General features: G+C 35.8%; 2 protein-coding genes across 2 annotated transcripts; one reads left to right on the forward strand and one right to left on the reverse strand.

Annotated features, from left to right (window-relative positions):
- Positions 1–741: 741 nt before the first annotated feature.
- On the reverse strand, positions 742–1,621 carry LOC109163317 (10 kDa chaperonin, mitochondrial-like). Its single transcript, XM_019312072.1, has 3 exons — positions 1,371–1,621; positions 1,081–1,220; positions 742–982 (listed from the first exon to the last, which is right to left on the reverse strand). The coding sequence occupies exons 1-3, from the start codon at positions 1,476–1,478 to the stop codon at positions 931–933; spliced, it is 300 nt and encodes a 99-aa protein (XP_019167617.1). The 5' UTR covers positions 1,479–1,621; the 3' UTR covers positions 742–930.
- Positions 1,622–8,875: 7,254 nt separating this feature from the next.
- Positions 8,876–9,271, forward strand: LOC109163335 (uncharacterized mitochondrial protein AtMg00820-like). The gene has a single exon (XM_019312088.1). It carries the CDS (start codon positions 8,876–8,878, stop codon positions 9,269–9,271), a length of 396 nt encoding a protein of 131 aa, XP_019167633.1.
- The last annotated feature ends 7,445 nt before the right edge of the window (positions 9,272–16,716 follow it).

The following is a 16,716-nucleotide window of genomic DNA, read 5'->3' on the forward strand; positions in this document are numbered from 1 at the left end:
CACATAATATGATAGCTCCAAGTACAAAATGTGTCAAAACATAGATCCAGAATTTAAAGGTTATTTTTCGACCAAGGTCTACAATGCAAGGTAAACTCTGGTCCTTGGTATAATTTGCCTACAAAAAGGCCATTCCTCTCAAATATCAGCTTCTCATTTGTCTCATAAAGTAAACTTATACATTACTAATAAATGAAATGCAGAATAATCTCTACAATCTGGTTGCTCTTGGCCAGACAGTTTTCTGCTAAAATAAAGCAATGTGACTACATTCTGCCACATTATTTGATCTATTTTTTTAATTGTTGCATTCAACCATTTATAAATCCTTCAGTAATTTTTCAATCTTCAGACTAGTACAAATCAAGTATTCTCATTCTTCCCACCTTTATGTAAGAAACACATGGCAAAATAGCATAAAATTACCATCCTACAACAATAATAGAAAGATACAAGTAATCAAGAACCAATGCACAAGAAAACAATTAAACTTCCTGAATTAATAACCCAATTTAAACACATACAAAATACCAACATCATCAATGCAAACAAAAATATATAGATGGACTTCTAGGTTGTCCAAAGAGCAATCACAATTAACAATTATCAACAGGAGCACAAAGTTTCAATTGTATGGATAGAAAGGAATGCAGCATGATCTCATATTCTCATGTTATGCAGTTTTTACAAGAAACTAGAGCAATCAACACAAAAGATCAAACAAATCTAAGGCACAATGGATGCTAAACAAGATAGTAAAGTCAAATATTATTGAGTAATGACAATTGCAATTTAAAAAGTTAAACCCCAATTCGCAACAATTCCATTACTAGAACGGGTACAACTGAGAACAGCTTGAGACACTAAATGAAGAACAGCCCAAAATATGTCCCTCTAAAGTAACCTCAACACAGATCAAAATGAAATTACTCATTTCTCGTGCAGCACACCCAAAATGTCTTCATCCCTGTACAAATGGAACCTGCAAAAACCCCCCATTAAGAAAAATTTAGAAATGCCAAAAGCAATAAATTTGGGGGGACAAGCATTCGTATGTGTATCAGTGTATGTATCACTCACTCTTTATCATCCAATTTGACTTGTGTGCCACCATAATCAGGTAAGAGAACAGTGTCACCTTCCTTGAGAGCTACCGGCACAACATTCCCAGCCTTGTCGCGGAGACCAGGTCCGACCGCAACAACTTTCCCGGAGTTCAGCTGCATTCAATCCAAACCCATTACCAAATTGAAACGAGAAAAATCCCACATCAAAATCAAAACGGAAATACGAAGTGGACTGATCGCACCTAAAATCCCCAAACTTTAAAAACCAAAAAAAGAGAGAAAAAAGTAAAATTGAAAACAGACCTGGAATGATTTCTCCGGCAGAAGGATGCCGCTGGTGGTCTTAGCAGGAGCAGTGATTTTCTCAACCAAGACTCTGTTGAGAGTCGGTAGAAGACGCTTCCACGACATGGTGCTTGGATCGATCGGGTCAGAAAATGTGTGAAGGGAGTGAGCAGGGCATAAATACAGAGCAGGGGAGTAGAAGCTTCTAGGGTTTAGGGTTTTAGCTATTCCGGTTTCCTAATGTCTTCCCAAGATGGGATCTAATTGGGCTTTGGTCTGAAATTTCAGTAAAGTGGCTCGGCCCGGTTGGATGTAGGGTAGAATCATTTATACTTAGATCTAGTTGGGCTTGGTCTGACCGTTGTATTTTTTTATTTCTACTATTATATATACTAACTAGTTACGACACGCGCTTTGCGCGATTACCATGGCAAATTATGCTGTGCATTCGTATGCACCATGCATGGTGCATACGGACGCAAAAACGACGTCGTTTTATTAAAAACGCGCGTCTCCCCTTAAAAAAAAAATTCAGGTTCAATTCCTATCAACAACATTAAAGAAAGTTTATATTAACGGAATTTAAGGTTATTTAAGGGAAGAAAATAATATAATAAAGGATAAATAAGGAAAATCATTAAGAAATACTAAAATCAAAATAATATGAACCATTCATTTTAAGAAACAATTAGGACCGATATTTTTTTATTCCAGTTAAGGGCCTAACATTATTAAAAACGCGCGTCTCCCCTTAAAAAAAATTCAGGTTCAATTCCCAGCAACAACATTAAAGAAAGTTTATATTAACGAAATTTAAGGTTATTTAAGGGAAGAAAATAATATAATAAAAGATAAATAAGGAAAATCATTAAGAAATACTAAAATCAAAATAATATGAACCATTCATTTTAAGAAATAATTAGGACCGACATTTTTTTATTCCAGTTAAGGGCCTAACATTATTGACTCTTATTAAAATTGTAGATATTGTATCGGTAAGGATATTCAATAATAATTAAATATTAAGCTTCCCTAACAAAAATTATACAATTGTCTAATATTAAAAAAATACTGATTATATATATATATATATATATATATATATATATATATATATATATATATATATATATATATATATATATATATATACATTATACTAATAAGAGTCCAAGAGAGTTAGGCCTATAATGGGTAGAAAAAATGGCGGTCAAATTTTTTAATCAAATGAATGGCTCAGATTGATCAGATTTTAATTTTTTCATGAGATTTCCTAATTTATCCTTAATGAATATGATTATCCGTTAACTTTTTCGTTAATTTTTGTTAGTTCACCGTTAACTTACTAATTGATTTCAATAAGAAATGTCTTAAGTTTGAACCTCATCCCAATCAAAGTTGGCATAATTAGTATTTTATTTTACCCTTATTAAATTAAATAATAATTTAGTAGCTACAACAAAAAATAGTACATATGCATTTCTTTAATTTAGAATTATGTGTCTACAATGCCTTTAGTCAAAAAAAATTATTCATTATAAATAAATTAAATAAGAGAAATAATTCCATTAGTTATATTGTGTTTATTTTTCTCCAATATAAAAATTCTTTACATTCAAAATTCAAATCCATCAATTGATTATATTCGCTACATTGTCCCTACAATGTCTTTATTAAAAAAAATTATTCATTATCAATAAATTAATTAAGAGAAATAATTTTTATTAGTTATATTGTCTTTATTTTTCTCCAATGTAAAAATTCTTTACATTCAAATTCATCAATTGATTATGTTCACTACATTGTCTATTATCTTTTTTTGTGCGTTATTTTTTAATTCAATATCAAAGTTATAATACAAAATAATGATATATATTTATTTACCAAGTATTTTATTAATACCATGAAATTTTTTTAAAATTTTAAAGTAATAAAACCAATCATATTAACTACTTGAGGGATTTGTTGACAAAGAGAGTATTCAAATCACACAACAAATTGAAGTGAGAAACTAGCTCGCAATGTCCTTGTTTGACAATTAGCAGTTAGCGGTTAGCATTAGTGGATTATATTAGCGGATTTGACCAGCGAATTATATCAACGGTTGGTAAAAAGATATTTGAAAAAATTAGCTATATATTTAAATTAACATTTAAAATGACCTAAGGGTATAATAATAATAATAATAATAATAATAATAATAATAATAATAATAATAATAATAATAATAATAATAATAATAATAATAATAATAATAATAATAATAATAATTGTTTTAATAATAATTTTTTAAAAAAATATAGATGTGTTTTAGGGAAATCATTCAAAAAAACGTTACGTGAAAATATTATAAACTGCAATGTTTATATTTTTAGTGGTTTGGAACAAATTGTTACTTCAAACACTTGAATAACCAAAACACTTTCTTTAGCATTTTGATCTTTGTGTTACATCATATTTACCAATCATCCAATATCTTTGGGTTACATTATAATTAAAATTTTTAAATTTTTACTACATTAAATTTCTTAAATTAGGAATTTCTTTATCCATAATAATTTATTCAACAATAATGGTTGAACTTGTTAGTGTTTTTATTTTCTCCAAAAAACCCCAACATATAATTGGCAATATTATTATGGAAAACTAAGATAGGGTTTAGCTTGGTGTCTGTTTATTGTTACAGAAGACTGATTGATCAGGTTCATCAACAGACGCACTGACACTGAAGATCTGATAAAGGAAGATGTTTCCAAAATGCTTAACGCGGTTTGAGAAGACAGTTTTGGAAAGAAAATCAGCGGATCTGTTTTGGAAGGTATGGACCGAATCTTTAAGATTGCATTCTTAACAATTTGTCCTACCATCTACAATCAAAGATATTTTTGGAGAGTGTTCTTACCAAGGAAGTATAAGTATCCTTATTCAGTCAAGCATTAGGGTTACGGTTTTAAGAAGACGAAAACACTCCATGCTATTGAGAGACACATATCTTTGATTCTAATGCCTCTTCTTAAGACAATAAGTTCTTGGTGATTATGATGAAGAACTTGAGACAAGGTTGCAAAACTCGGCCGCCTAGGCGCTAGGCGGCCCCGAGCCTTGGAGTTTTGGCCAAAACTCGGCCAAAACTCGGCTGGCCGCCTAGGCGGCCTGGGCGGCTGCTAGGCGGCCTGGGCGGCCAAACTCGGCCGAGTCGACCGATTTTGTCCGATTTTGACCGATTTTGACCGATTTTGACCGATTTTGACCGATGTCGTCTTTCATTAATTATTGATTTTAATATTATTATGACATTATGACTTATAAATTATCATTATTTCATTTATTTAGATGTGTTATTTGAGTGAACGTTGAAAACAACCTCATTAAAATTGTCGAACTACAAGTCTGTTACTATTTTTTTTAATTTTTTTGGTGCCCGCCTAGCGCCGCCTAGAATCCGCCTAGGCGCCGCCTAGACCGCCTAGGCGCTAGGCGCTGCCCGGCCGCCCGACTAGCGCCTAGCGCCTACTGCAACCATGACTTGAGAAGAACTATCATTGCTTAAACGAAAGGACGCAAAGATCACTTAGTTGTGGGAACAACGTGGGACTGCGTCATTGAAGCGGACTGCATCAGAGTTAGCTCTCCAATTGAAGGGATTTCATTGGACTTCTGCATGCGTGGCTCTCCGTCATCAACAATCCACTATACCTTTGTAGACTGGGTACGTACCTTGTGTGGGGCACTTGGGTGAGATTGTTGTTTCTCTACCTTTGTACATTGGATTATGAGTTAGTGGATTGGACGCCTCGGTGATCGTCCCCAGATGTAGATACAGACTGTATCGAACTGGGTAAACATCGTATGTGTTGTTTTATTATCTGCTCTAGTTTTTCCTCTACAAACAACTCTGCAATCTAGCTAACTGATGGACAATTCACGTCTCCGATTCAGTCAGTCCAATACATCAGTCGATTATCTCTAATAATAATCTTAAAATGAGAAAATACAAAATTACATGTGGTATCAGAGCTTTTAAGTATACATAATGACTTGATCTTGCGTGAAGAATTTTTTGCATTGTTCTCTCTTGAGGAAGTTGTTTACTTGGTTGTTTGTTGGCAGTTTGTTTGCTCTCTGCTTGTGTGGTTTGGGCTGGTTGTCTTTTGATTCAGGATGGATGCAAGTATGAAACCACCAGATTGGATGGTCACAACTACTCTTTCTGGAAGGCTCGAATGGAGATTTACCTTCAAGCACAAGGTACCAGAGTTTCTCGTACTGTTCTCACCGGATGAGTCCTCCAACTGTTCAGAATGCTGACGGAACTGTTGGGGCTAAACCTATAGAGACATGGACTGAATATGAGATGTCGTCCTCTGATTTGAACAATAAAGCACTGAATTCTATTGTAGGATCTCTGCATGAATCAGTCTTTACCTTAGTCACTGAGATGAAAGAAGCAAAACGAGTATGGGAAATTCTTGAAACCAGATTCGAGGGTACCAGTGATGTCAAGCAGTCAAAACTTCAGTTGGTACTGTCAGAGTTTGAAGCTCTCAGAATATGTGAAGAGGAAACGATCTCAATTTTTCACAGTCGGGTTCAGAATTTGATGAATAGAGCCTCAATACTTGGTGAACCGTTTACTAATGAAAGAGTGGTCAAGAAGATCCTTCGATCTCTACCAAAACGTTTTCGAATGAAAGTGATTGCAATTCAGGAACACACAGGATGAGAGAAGAAGAGTGTGGGAGAACTTATGGGAAATCTACATACTTATGAACTTGAAGTGCTGGCTGATGATGAACCTGCAGTCAGCAGAAAAGGCAAGTCAGTGGCCTTTGTTGCTGAAGCTGATCGAGGATCTGACACAAATGACATAGATGATGAAGCTTTGGCCCTGCTAACAAAGAATTTTAAGAAAATATTGAAAGGCTTCGTCAATCGAAGGAGTCAAGGACAACCTAACAGGACACATTACAAAAGTGGAAACTCCTCTTATCAGAAAACATAAACGCCCTCCTTCACACAGAACAGTCAGTCTCAGACTGGTCGAACACGACAAATCAGAAGTAATTCAACTGACACAGTTAGACCTCTAAACCGATCAGTGCAATGTCGAGAGTGTGAAGGATTCGGACATATACAATCTGTATGTGTAACGTATCTCAAAAGGAAGAAAGCTATGTCTGTGGCAACCCTAAGTGATGATGAGGAGGAAGCATCTAATGACCAGACCGATGACAATGTGGGAAACTTCGTGGCCTTCTTTACAGCTACAGAGAATCAATCAGAAGAGAATGAAACCGATGAAGAATCGTACATATAATCAGATGACTTTGAAGAGAGGCATACTCAACTAGAAATGGAATTTGCTAAACTAGTTGGAAGTTGGGAACAACTGGTGAAAGTCAATAAGAATCTGAATGAAGATCTGAAGCAGCGAGATGAACTCCTGAAGAAACTAAACACTGATCTAGTCACAAAAGAAGATCTTATTACTCAGATAAGATCTCGAGAGGGAAAGTTGATAAAAGAACTGGAGGATCTAAAAAAGAACATCAAGATGATGGATACCACTTCTACCTTAGACAAAATTCTGGATTCTGGCCGAAACCCCAATGATAAAAAGGGACTCGGTTTTGAACGAGGAGAGTCCTCGAAGACAACACCAGTGTTTATCAAAGAAGGTACATCAGTTGGTAAACCGGTTCATAGTTATGAACAAGGTCAGTCATCACGGTCAGTAAAGATAAAGCAGAAATGAATCATGCACACTCGAATTGCTGAGACTGAGTCTGTCAGAGTCAAATTTCAATCTCATTACTCAAGGTTCAAGACTAAATTTGTAAAAGTTAGACAATACGTACCCATATGTCATTACTGTCAAACAAAAGGACACACCCGACCTGAATTGTTACTTCTTCTACAAAGATCAGAGGAAGGAGGAATATCAGAACAAGTCTATTACCCCCTTCACAAGATAGGTTTGGGTCAGGAAATCAGAAGTAATATGCTATCCCACAATAGTTCTGACCACTTCTATGACTGAAGCAAGATGGTATTTCGACAGTGGGTGCTCCAGACATATGACTGGGAATGTCAAGTGTCTCATGGCTGTTCAACCTAGCAGTGGATCAGTCACGTATGGAGACGGACAGAAAGGAAGGATAGTTGGAAAATGTATCCTAAATGTACTAGGTTTGCCACATCTGGATGAAGTTCTCTTAGTCAGTGGTTTGAAAGAAAATCTTATTAGCATCAGCCAGCTGTGTGATCAGAATTGGAATGTGTGCTTCAATCGTGACTGCTGCAGAGTCTGTGATAAAGCAGATCAAGTGGTGATGGAAGGAACACGATCTTCTGATAATTGTTATGTTCTGACAAATGAAACTGCATTTCTAATATCTAGAATAGACGAATCAAAACTGTGGCATAGACGATTGGGACACATAAACTTTAGAGATATGGACAAAATGATCAAATTAGATGTTGTACGTGGGATACCTAAGCTCAAAATAGAACAGGAAGGAGTTTGTGGTGCATGTGCCATTGGAAAACAAATAAGAGCTCCTCACAGAGCAGTAAAGATAATCACTACTGAGAGATGTCTAGAACTGGTTCATATAGACCTCATGGGACCAACTCAGATTGAAAGCATTGGCGGAAAGAAATACATCTTTGTGTGTGTAGATGATTTCTCTCGTTTCAGTTGGGTATACTTTCTGAGAGAAAAATCTGAGGCATTCAATGCTTTCAAGACTCTATGCATAAGAGTACAAAAAGAAAAAGACGAGCCCATTATAAAAATCCAAAGACTGAGAAGTGACCACGGGAAAGAGTTTGAAAACTCCTTATACTCAAATTTCTGTTCCGAAAATGGGATAGCTCATGAGTTCTCGGCTCCTAGAATAGCACAACAGAATGGTGTGGCGGAAAGAAAGAATTGGACCTTGCAGGAAATGGCTAGAGTGATGTTACATGCATCGCATCTGCCACAGCGTTTCTGGGCTGAAGTAGTGCACACAGCATGTCATACAGTGAATAGAGTCTATCTCAGACCAGGTACGTCCAAGACACCATATGAGATATGGAAGGGGAAAAAGCCAAATTTGAAGTACTTTCATGTGTTTGGAACAAGATGCTATGTTCTAATCGATAGGGAACAAAGAGGAAAGTTTGAACCCAAGAGTGATGAGGGCATCTTCCTTGGATACTCTCCAAACAATCGAGCCTATAGAGTTTACAACAAGAGAACTCAATCAGTCATGGAATCTGTGAATGTTGTTATAGATGATAATCCTGAAGAATCAGATGAAACATCAGTGATTGATCCAGAGATAGATCTCCCTATCAGTGAATCGTTAAAAACAGCTGAGAAAACCAAACTGTCTGACACACATGATTCCTCATAAGAAGATAAAGATAGTCCTGAACAGGAGAACACTCTCTCGGATGGTGATGGTAAGAATAAGCCCACCAGAACTCAAAAAAATCATCCATAAGATAACATAATTGGTAATCCATCAGATGGAATGAACACAAGGAGTCGGATGAGAAGCAATCTGATAGAAATATCCGGCTTTGCTTGCTACACCTCAAAAATAGAACCAAAAAATGTGAAGGAAGCCTTACAGGATGACTTATGGGTTAAGGCAATGCAAGAAGAGCTACATAAGTTTGAACGAAATCATGTATGGGATCTGGTACCAAGACCTGACCGGGTTAACATAATTGGAACAAAGTGGATCTTCAAAAATAAAACCGATGAAGCCGGTAACATTGCAAGAAACAAGGCTCGTTTAGTTGCTCAAGGATATACCCAAATAGAGGGAATTGACTATGATGAAACGTTTGCTCCTGTTGCAAGACTGGAGTCAATCAGAATCTTATTGGCAGTAGCGTGTATTCTAGGATTCACACTGTTTTAGATGGATGTTAAGACAGCGTTCTTGAATGGGTACCTGCATGAAGATATTTATGTGGCACAACCTAAAGGATTTGAAGACCCAGTTCATCCAACACATGTCTACAAGCTCAGAAAAGCTCTCTATGGGCTCAAACAAGCTCCAAGGGCATGGTACGAACGTCTGATACAGTATCTGTTGCATCATGGGTACAATCGAGGAAGTGTCGATAAGACCTTGTTTGTTAAAACCACTGGAAGTCATGTTACTATAACTCAGATTTATGTAGATGATATTGTCTTCGGATCTACCCTACAGAAATATACTGATGACTTAGTGAAGGTTATGAAGGAAGAATTTGAAATGTCCATGGTTGGTCAACTGACTTATTTTCTAGGACTTCAAGTGAAACAGAGTCTTGAAGGCTACTTTATCTCACAAGAAAAGTATGCTAAGAATTTGGTCAAAAAGTTTGATCTGGAATCATGCAAAACACCCGTGACTCCTATTTCCAGCTCCACAAAGATATTAAAAGATGATACTGGTCCATCAGTGGATAACACAGTTTATCGAAGTCTGCTCTACTTAACCGCCAGTCGACCAGATATAATGTTCAGTGTTGGAATGTGTGCAAGATATCAATCTGATCCCAAAGAGTCACATTTGATAGCTGCTAAACGGATCTTGAAATACATCAAGGGAACAATTCAATATGGGATATGGTATTCCAAGGACGGTGAACTTAGTCTGATTGCATATTGTGATGCTGATTGGGCAGGAAATATTGACGACAGAAAGAGTACATCAGGTGGATGGTTCTTTGTGGGTAAGAATTTAGAATCATGGCTAAGCAAGAAACAGAATTCTATCTCTCTTAGTACTGCAGATGCAGAATATATAGCAGCTGGAGGATGTTGCATCCAGCTGGTCTGGATGAAGCAAATGCTTCTAGATTATGGTCTCACTCAAAGGACTATGACACTTTACTGTGACAATGCCAGTGCAATAAACATTTCAAAGAACCCAGTTCAACATTCCAGAACGAAGCATATTGACATAAGACATCACTATATCAAAGATTTGGTAAAATCAAAGGAGATAGAGTTGGAATATATTCAAACAGACAAGCAATTGGCTAACATACTGACTAAGCCTCTAGACGCAAATCGGTTTGAGATTCTCATATCTGCTCTGGGAATCTGCAGGATTGATTAGTAAGGTAGAATGATAATACAGAAGGAGAGTGTATGATGGTCTCAATCTCGGGTCAAAATTACATCTTTGACTTCCTTTTTAATCTCTCTTCTGTTTATGTTAAGATAATATCTTAACCATGGTTACCATATTTAATTTGCCCATTCAAAATTCAAATCTTCCGTTTAATCCCTAAAAAGGAGCTATACAGTTGCATCAATCACATCTCAACTACATGCATTCTGACAGCCGCATTGAATAGTGTTCATCACCCTTGGGATTATATATTTCATCGGGTCAATATTGATGAAATAAGAGTCCTAAACACTACTTTGCTCTCTGTTAATCTCTTACTGATCTTCTACCTAGAGTTTCTCTCTTCTTCCCAAATCACACAACTATGGCGGATGCAGTGAGAAATATTATCATCAAGCTGGGAAGAAAAATCCATTCACCAGAAACCGCTACGAAGCATGTCAAAACACTCCTCCAACTCGCAATGAAAAAGAAGTTGAAGCTAGACTCTGCTCTTCGCGACGAAATCATAGTCACAATGATTTCAGACTACCCGGAGTTCTATGCGGACTGGTCCAACGATGATACAAGTGATCTTTTGATGTTGGCCTCATAAGCGAGTGACGATGTTAGCCCTGCGTCCATTACTGAGCCTGAAGATGGAAACCGTGCTGGGGCTTTCCTCCAATATTTTGCCCAAAGGGCTCTGGAATCGGAAGAAGTCTCGCGTCGACGGGCAGAAGCTCAATCTCTCTACCTTCAAGCTGCACAGGACGAAGGCAAACACCGTCTTGAGATTCTTCGTAACAGGTCTAATACTTCTGAAACTCCTATTGAGATTTCTCCTGATAAGCCTGATGATATTGAGTCTGCTCTACCTATTGCACAATCTGATAATGAGAATGCTTTACTGTCTACGAAATCCTCTATGTCTGATGATCATCATCGTTTATCTTCTGAAAAAATTGAGTCTACAAAAGTTGCCCTTGACAGTGAGTCTGAAGAAAAAGTTAAACAATCTGATAAAGTAGAAAATTTGAGTCTGGTTGTTTACTCCGCTGATATTGAGCGATCTGCAATTTTTGTTGTGCCTATATCTGATGTTGCTAAGTCACCGGTTGAAGTTTGCCCGGTTGATGTTTCTCCTAAGCTGTCTACTGAAATTGAAGCTGTCAAACCTACAAGCCCTCGTCACTCTGATTCAATTGATGGAGTTCCAGTTTATACATCCACTACCTTGGCTGAAGTCTTGACCACATCCGACATTTTGCGGGTTTACCCTCAACTTCTGGAAATTTCACTATTTCCGTCCAACATTTCCGTCCAACAATAATATTGGTCGGTAATTTGTAAAAAATCATAACTTTCCATTGCAAATAAGAATGGACGGAAAGTTGGATGGAATTTCCGTCCAACACTCGTACGTTGAACGGAAGTTCTGACTGACACTAAATGTTGGTTAGAAATTCCGTCCAACAGTTGCACGTTGGACGGAAAACTAAATTGACCATTGGGTGAAATACAAAATAATACCGTCCAACATTATTGTTAGACGGAAATTAGAATATTTAAGTCTTTACCTCCCTATTTTAGCTCATACTTACAAAATTTTAGAAGTACTTTAACAATTCGAAATTGCACAAATTTTGTTGAAAACCTAAATAGCCCTTTGGGCGGTACCCTACCCTGCTCATGTTCAAAAATCAAAACAATGGTTCACATACTAAGCTTCACTCACACGCTCTAACACTCAGCCCTACTCCAAATCCGTCGCCGCACCTCTTCCCGCTGCTCAGACATGTCGTTCCCACACCAAATCCATCGCCGTAAGCCGCCTTTTCCTACCGTTTCTCCACCAACTCTGTCTTCGTCGCCTTAGCTTGGTCAGGTCATCGCCCACAGCACCGCAAGCCACGCATGGGTCTTCGTCGTTGCAGCTGTACGTCGCCGTCCGCAGGTTCTATTACTCTAAATCGTAAACCCTAATCCGTAAATTCCTAATTCCATTTATCAAAAAATCTTAATTTCATTTAAGCCCTAAATTAAGAATAAGAATTCTAATACTTTGTTGTAATGTATTATACTCATTATTGCAATGTTTGAGCTTTATGCTTTGCAGAAAATATGAAATTTCATGTTTTAACAGGTGACATTGCCAGATTTCTTCTTGGCAGATCAACTTACCAGCTAGGTTTTCTCCCTTTAGCAGATTTGACTTACATTCCATCAACCTTACATGTCTATCAGGAGCTTTGAATTCTATATCTGTTACTATATAGAGAGGAAACTTTTTAACATTGTTGAGGAATTGAATTTTGCATAATTAAAAATTGTATGATGCCCACTTATGTCAAGGGATAGGTTTACTAGTGCTTTAAATCCCTTTAATTGGTAATTAGTTTATTAGTTTACAAGTCAGGTTAATTATGTTTTTTTTTTGGTAATTTTTTTTTCATGTATGCATTTCTTTTTTTCCTTATATGAACAGATTTGTTGCAGGTGTTGACAGAATTTATTCTTGTATCTGTTACAAGTGCAATTACGGTGACAATAGCGGGAGTTGTCGGTTACTATTTTGGTATGAACTAAGATCTTTATTGCTTCTACTCCTACAAGAAAAACATAAACTCTAAAAAGAAATGCAGCAATATTAGTAGCAATTTCTGTTTTCCCTTTTAACTATAAATTTTGTTGTTGTTTTGGGTGTTTCAATTGGTGTTACATACGGTGTTTGCACAGAAATTGTGGACTCAAATAGGGCAGTTCATCTTTGTTGTTGTTGGTTTAAGTATACAGGTCCGTGTAAAGTCAGCACAGAAGCTCTTGAACATTTTAGATAGGTAAGTTAATAATAACTATGAATCTAGTTTGTCACATTCAAGTTATTGGCCTCATATCTATTCTAAGCTTATCTTCTGCATGAATGATTAGCACTGGTATTGTGAACCTTAGGAGCAATTAAGGGAGATAGTACTGTTTCACAGTATCTACAAGAACAATTTGCAGTCATATGTGTGCATGTGTATGTATCTATGACAGTTGAAATAAGGCCTTGTACATCCCTATAACTATTTTGATTGTGTAGTGTTGAGTCACCTGTGGACTATGAGGCTCTTGATTCAGTGAACTTCTCTCTTTGAATTGGTATATTGAGGATGTAATTAAAAGCATATTTGTTAAAAGGTGATAGGGTGAAATTCAGGAGGATGGTAGCCTTGGGAGGAAAGATGTTTTCCAAGTAAAAGTAGATGAGCTTTTTTGTTTTGCTTTTGTTTTGAACAGGAGTATTTTCTAATGAGTAATGACACTGCTTTGATTTCTTACTTGAGCTCAATCTTCAGTTTATCTTATAATTCCGAATATGCATACAGTTTCAGAGTTTCTAGATGCTAGTTCAGATTACTTAAGTTGGTGTTTTGCATATGCACTTTTGCAAGTCCATTATAATGTCAGTATGATGAGTTTTATTTATTTAATTTCACCTTTTTCTATGTTCCATGATACCATGGTTGTTTGCCACTTTCCTGTTTAACAAAGGTTGAAGAATACCATGATAGTTTGCCACTTCCCTATTTTCTCAAATCATGGAGCATCATCTTCAAATGCAGTTTTGATGGTAGAAATTCAACAAATGAGGGAAGTAAACAAAATGATGAAACACAAGCCCCTCCTGATGAAGATTAAGTATTTCATGTTTTTATGACTTCTTGTGTGTACGGGAATAGTGCATTGCTTAAATGATAATGAACATGATACTATCTTTTTTGTTGTAAATAATTTTGATATTTAAATATATTTTTATTTTGAATTTAGATAGTGTGTACATTACTTCGTTGATGATATTGATATAGAATTTAATTTACAACCGGTAAAACAAAATTATAGCAAAAATCAAAATAATAAAAATAATTTATATAAATATAGATTTTCCTACCAACCGTTGGTCACAATTTCCGACCAACTATTGGATGAAATTTCATATATTAAAGTGTATAAGTTTTCCGTCCAACGGTTGGTTGGAATTTAATTCCGTCCAACATCAAAGTTGGACGGAAATTGTCATTCTAAAAATGGTGGGTTAAAATCCGGAATTTCCATCCAACTTTGACTCGTTGGGCGGAATTTCTGTCCAACATTTGATGTTGGACGGAATTACCGATGTTCAATTTTTCGTGGTCTCGTTTTGGTCGGAATGTTGGACGGAAACCCGTTTTCCGACTAATAATCCCCCTTTTCCGTCCAATTTCTGTTGGACGGAAATAGCGAAATTTCCAGCAGTGGTACATGACAAAATATTCCCATGAGATGCAAAGTTGAATACTAAAAATTTGTTTGTAATGTCAACGAAATAAAAGAATGAAAATAAAAAGAAATGAACTACATTAATAAAAAAACAAATTGTTTGAGATAAAATATTTAATAATAAATTTCGAATTATTAGAGTAAAATACATAAAATTTAATTTTAAAAAATGTATAGATAGAAATATATAAATTATAGATCTATGTTCAACATAGATTTATTTATACATATCAGGCCTAAGTTATGAGCCCAAAAGAAATTAGCATTATAAAATACGGCAAATTATGCTGTGGAACCGTGCAAGGTGGGCATAGTTTCACAATGGCGTCGTTTTCGTTGAAAACAATACCATTTTAATTAAAAAAAATTGTTTTTCACTTGCCGTTAACGACGTTTCTCTATTCGCAATCGCACAGTTTAGAAATTATGAATCTGCTGTATTTAAATTATGAATCTACAGTATATAAACTATGAATCTACAGTATTAGGTTTGTGAACATGTGATAGAGCTATATGTTCATAATTTCGATGTTCATATTCCCAATTGTTGAACTATGTATTCACGGATCACAGAACTATATGTTTATAATTTGATAACTATACAATTTAGACATTATGAATCTACAGTACGGATATTATGAATCTGCAGTATAGAATTATGAATCTACTATATAGAAATTATAAATCTACTGTATTTAAATTATGAATCTACGATATAGAAATTATGAATCTACAATTTAGAAATTATGAATCTACAGTATAGATTTTATGAATCTACAATATAGAAATTATGAATCTACAGTATAGAAATTATGGAGGATAACGGTGCCACTAACGGCACCGCTACTCAACCACATGAAAACGGCGCCGTTTGGAACCGTGCCCACCTTGCAAGGTGGGCACGGTTCCACAGCATAACGATTGAAAAAATAAGTATCAAGCATAATATAAGAAATGAGATCAGGCCTGATATCAAGTCTGCAATTAATAACCCATAACCCGAACCCATTAGCTCAAATATAAAAAGGGAAAACCAAACCCTAATTCACTCCGCCCAACGATTCTTCTCCCTGAGCTGCGCTCCTCCTTCTCTCTAAACCCTCATATCTCCGTGTTGGAATCCGGATTCATGAACTGAAACTATAGATCGTGTATCTATATCTTACACTACTGGAAATTATGGAATTTCCGACCACCTGAAAGTAATCTTAAATCAAGTCGAAAGCAAAAAGTGATCGGAAATAGCAACAAAGGTTTTTCTGGATACCAAAAGTGGTCGGAACAAGGCTTACGACTTGATTTAAGATCACTTTTAGGTGGTTGGAAATTTCATAATTTCCAGTAGTGTTAATGCATGGTTATCCAACTAATCCATAGCTTTAAGATTACGGTTCTATCACTATTTCTACCTTGAGATTTATGAAATCGTTTCCCCTAAAAATTTCGATTTGAAATTTGTGTTTAGCGACGGCGGATCTTTTTTATCTACAAACAGATCTTTAAATTACATTACAGGCGGCTAGTATTGCTATCCTCAAGATAAGTCGATTCTTCCTTAGATTTTAATTTTTATGAAAAATATTTTCATTTTTTACAATTATGTAATTCCTACAAATCCCCAAATTGAGTTTAAGGTTAGGTCAAATTCTATCAAATTGAGTTTAGGGTTCGGTGTAAATTTAAAACTGTTATATATATATATATATATATATATATATATATATATATATATATATATATATATATATATATATATATATATACTTGCGTTCAAATGAGGACAAGTATATTATAGAGGACTGTGAGGACAGATGTAGTGTGTGGCATTAGCCTGTATGTTGTGTGCATGGCCGAATGTAGTCGTGTGCCACAGTTTGTATGTCGCGTGCATACACTTGTTAATTAATAGAGTCTGGGTTCGAAACCTGATGCTTACATGTATTCTTGTGTGCCATTAT

The sequence above is a fragment of the Ipomoea nil genome, unplaced genomic scaffold (assembly GCF_001879475.1).
Source record: "Ipomoea nil cultivar Tokyo-kokei standard unplaced genomic scaffold, Asagao_1.1 scaffold3017, whole genome shotgun sequence".
In the NCBI taxonomy this organism is placed as follows: Eukaryota; Viridiplantae; Streptophyta; class Magnoliopsida; order Solanales; family Convolvulaceae; genus Ipomoea; species Ipomoea nil.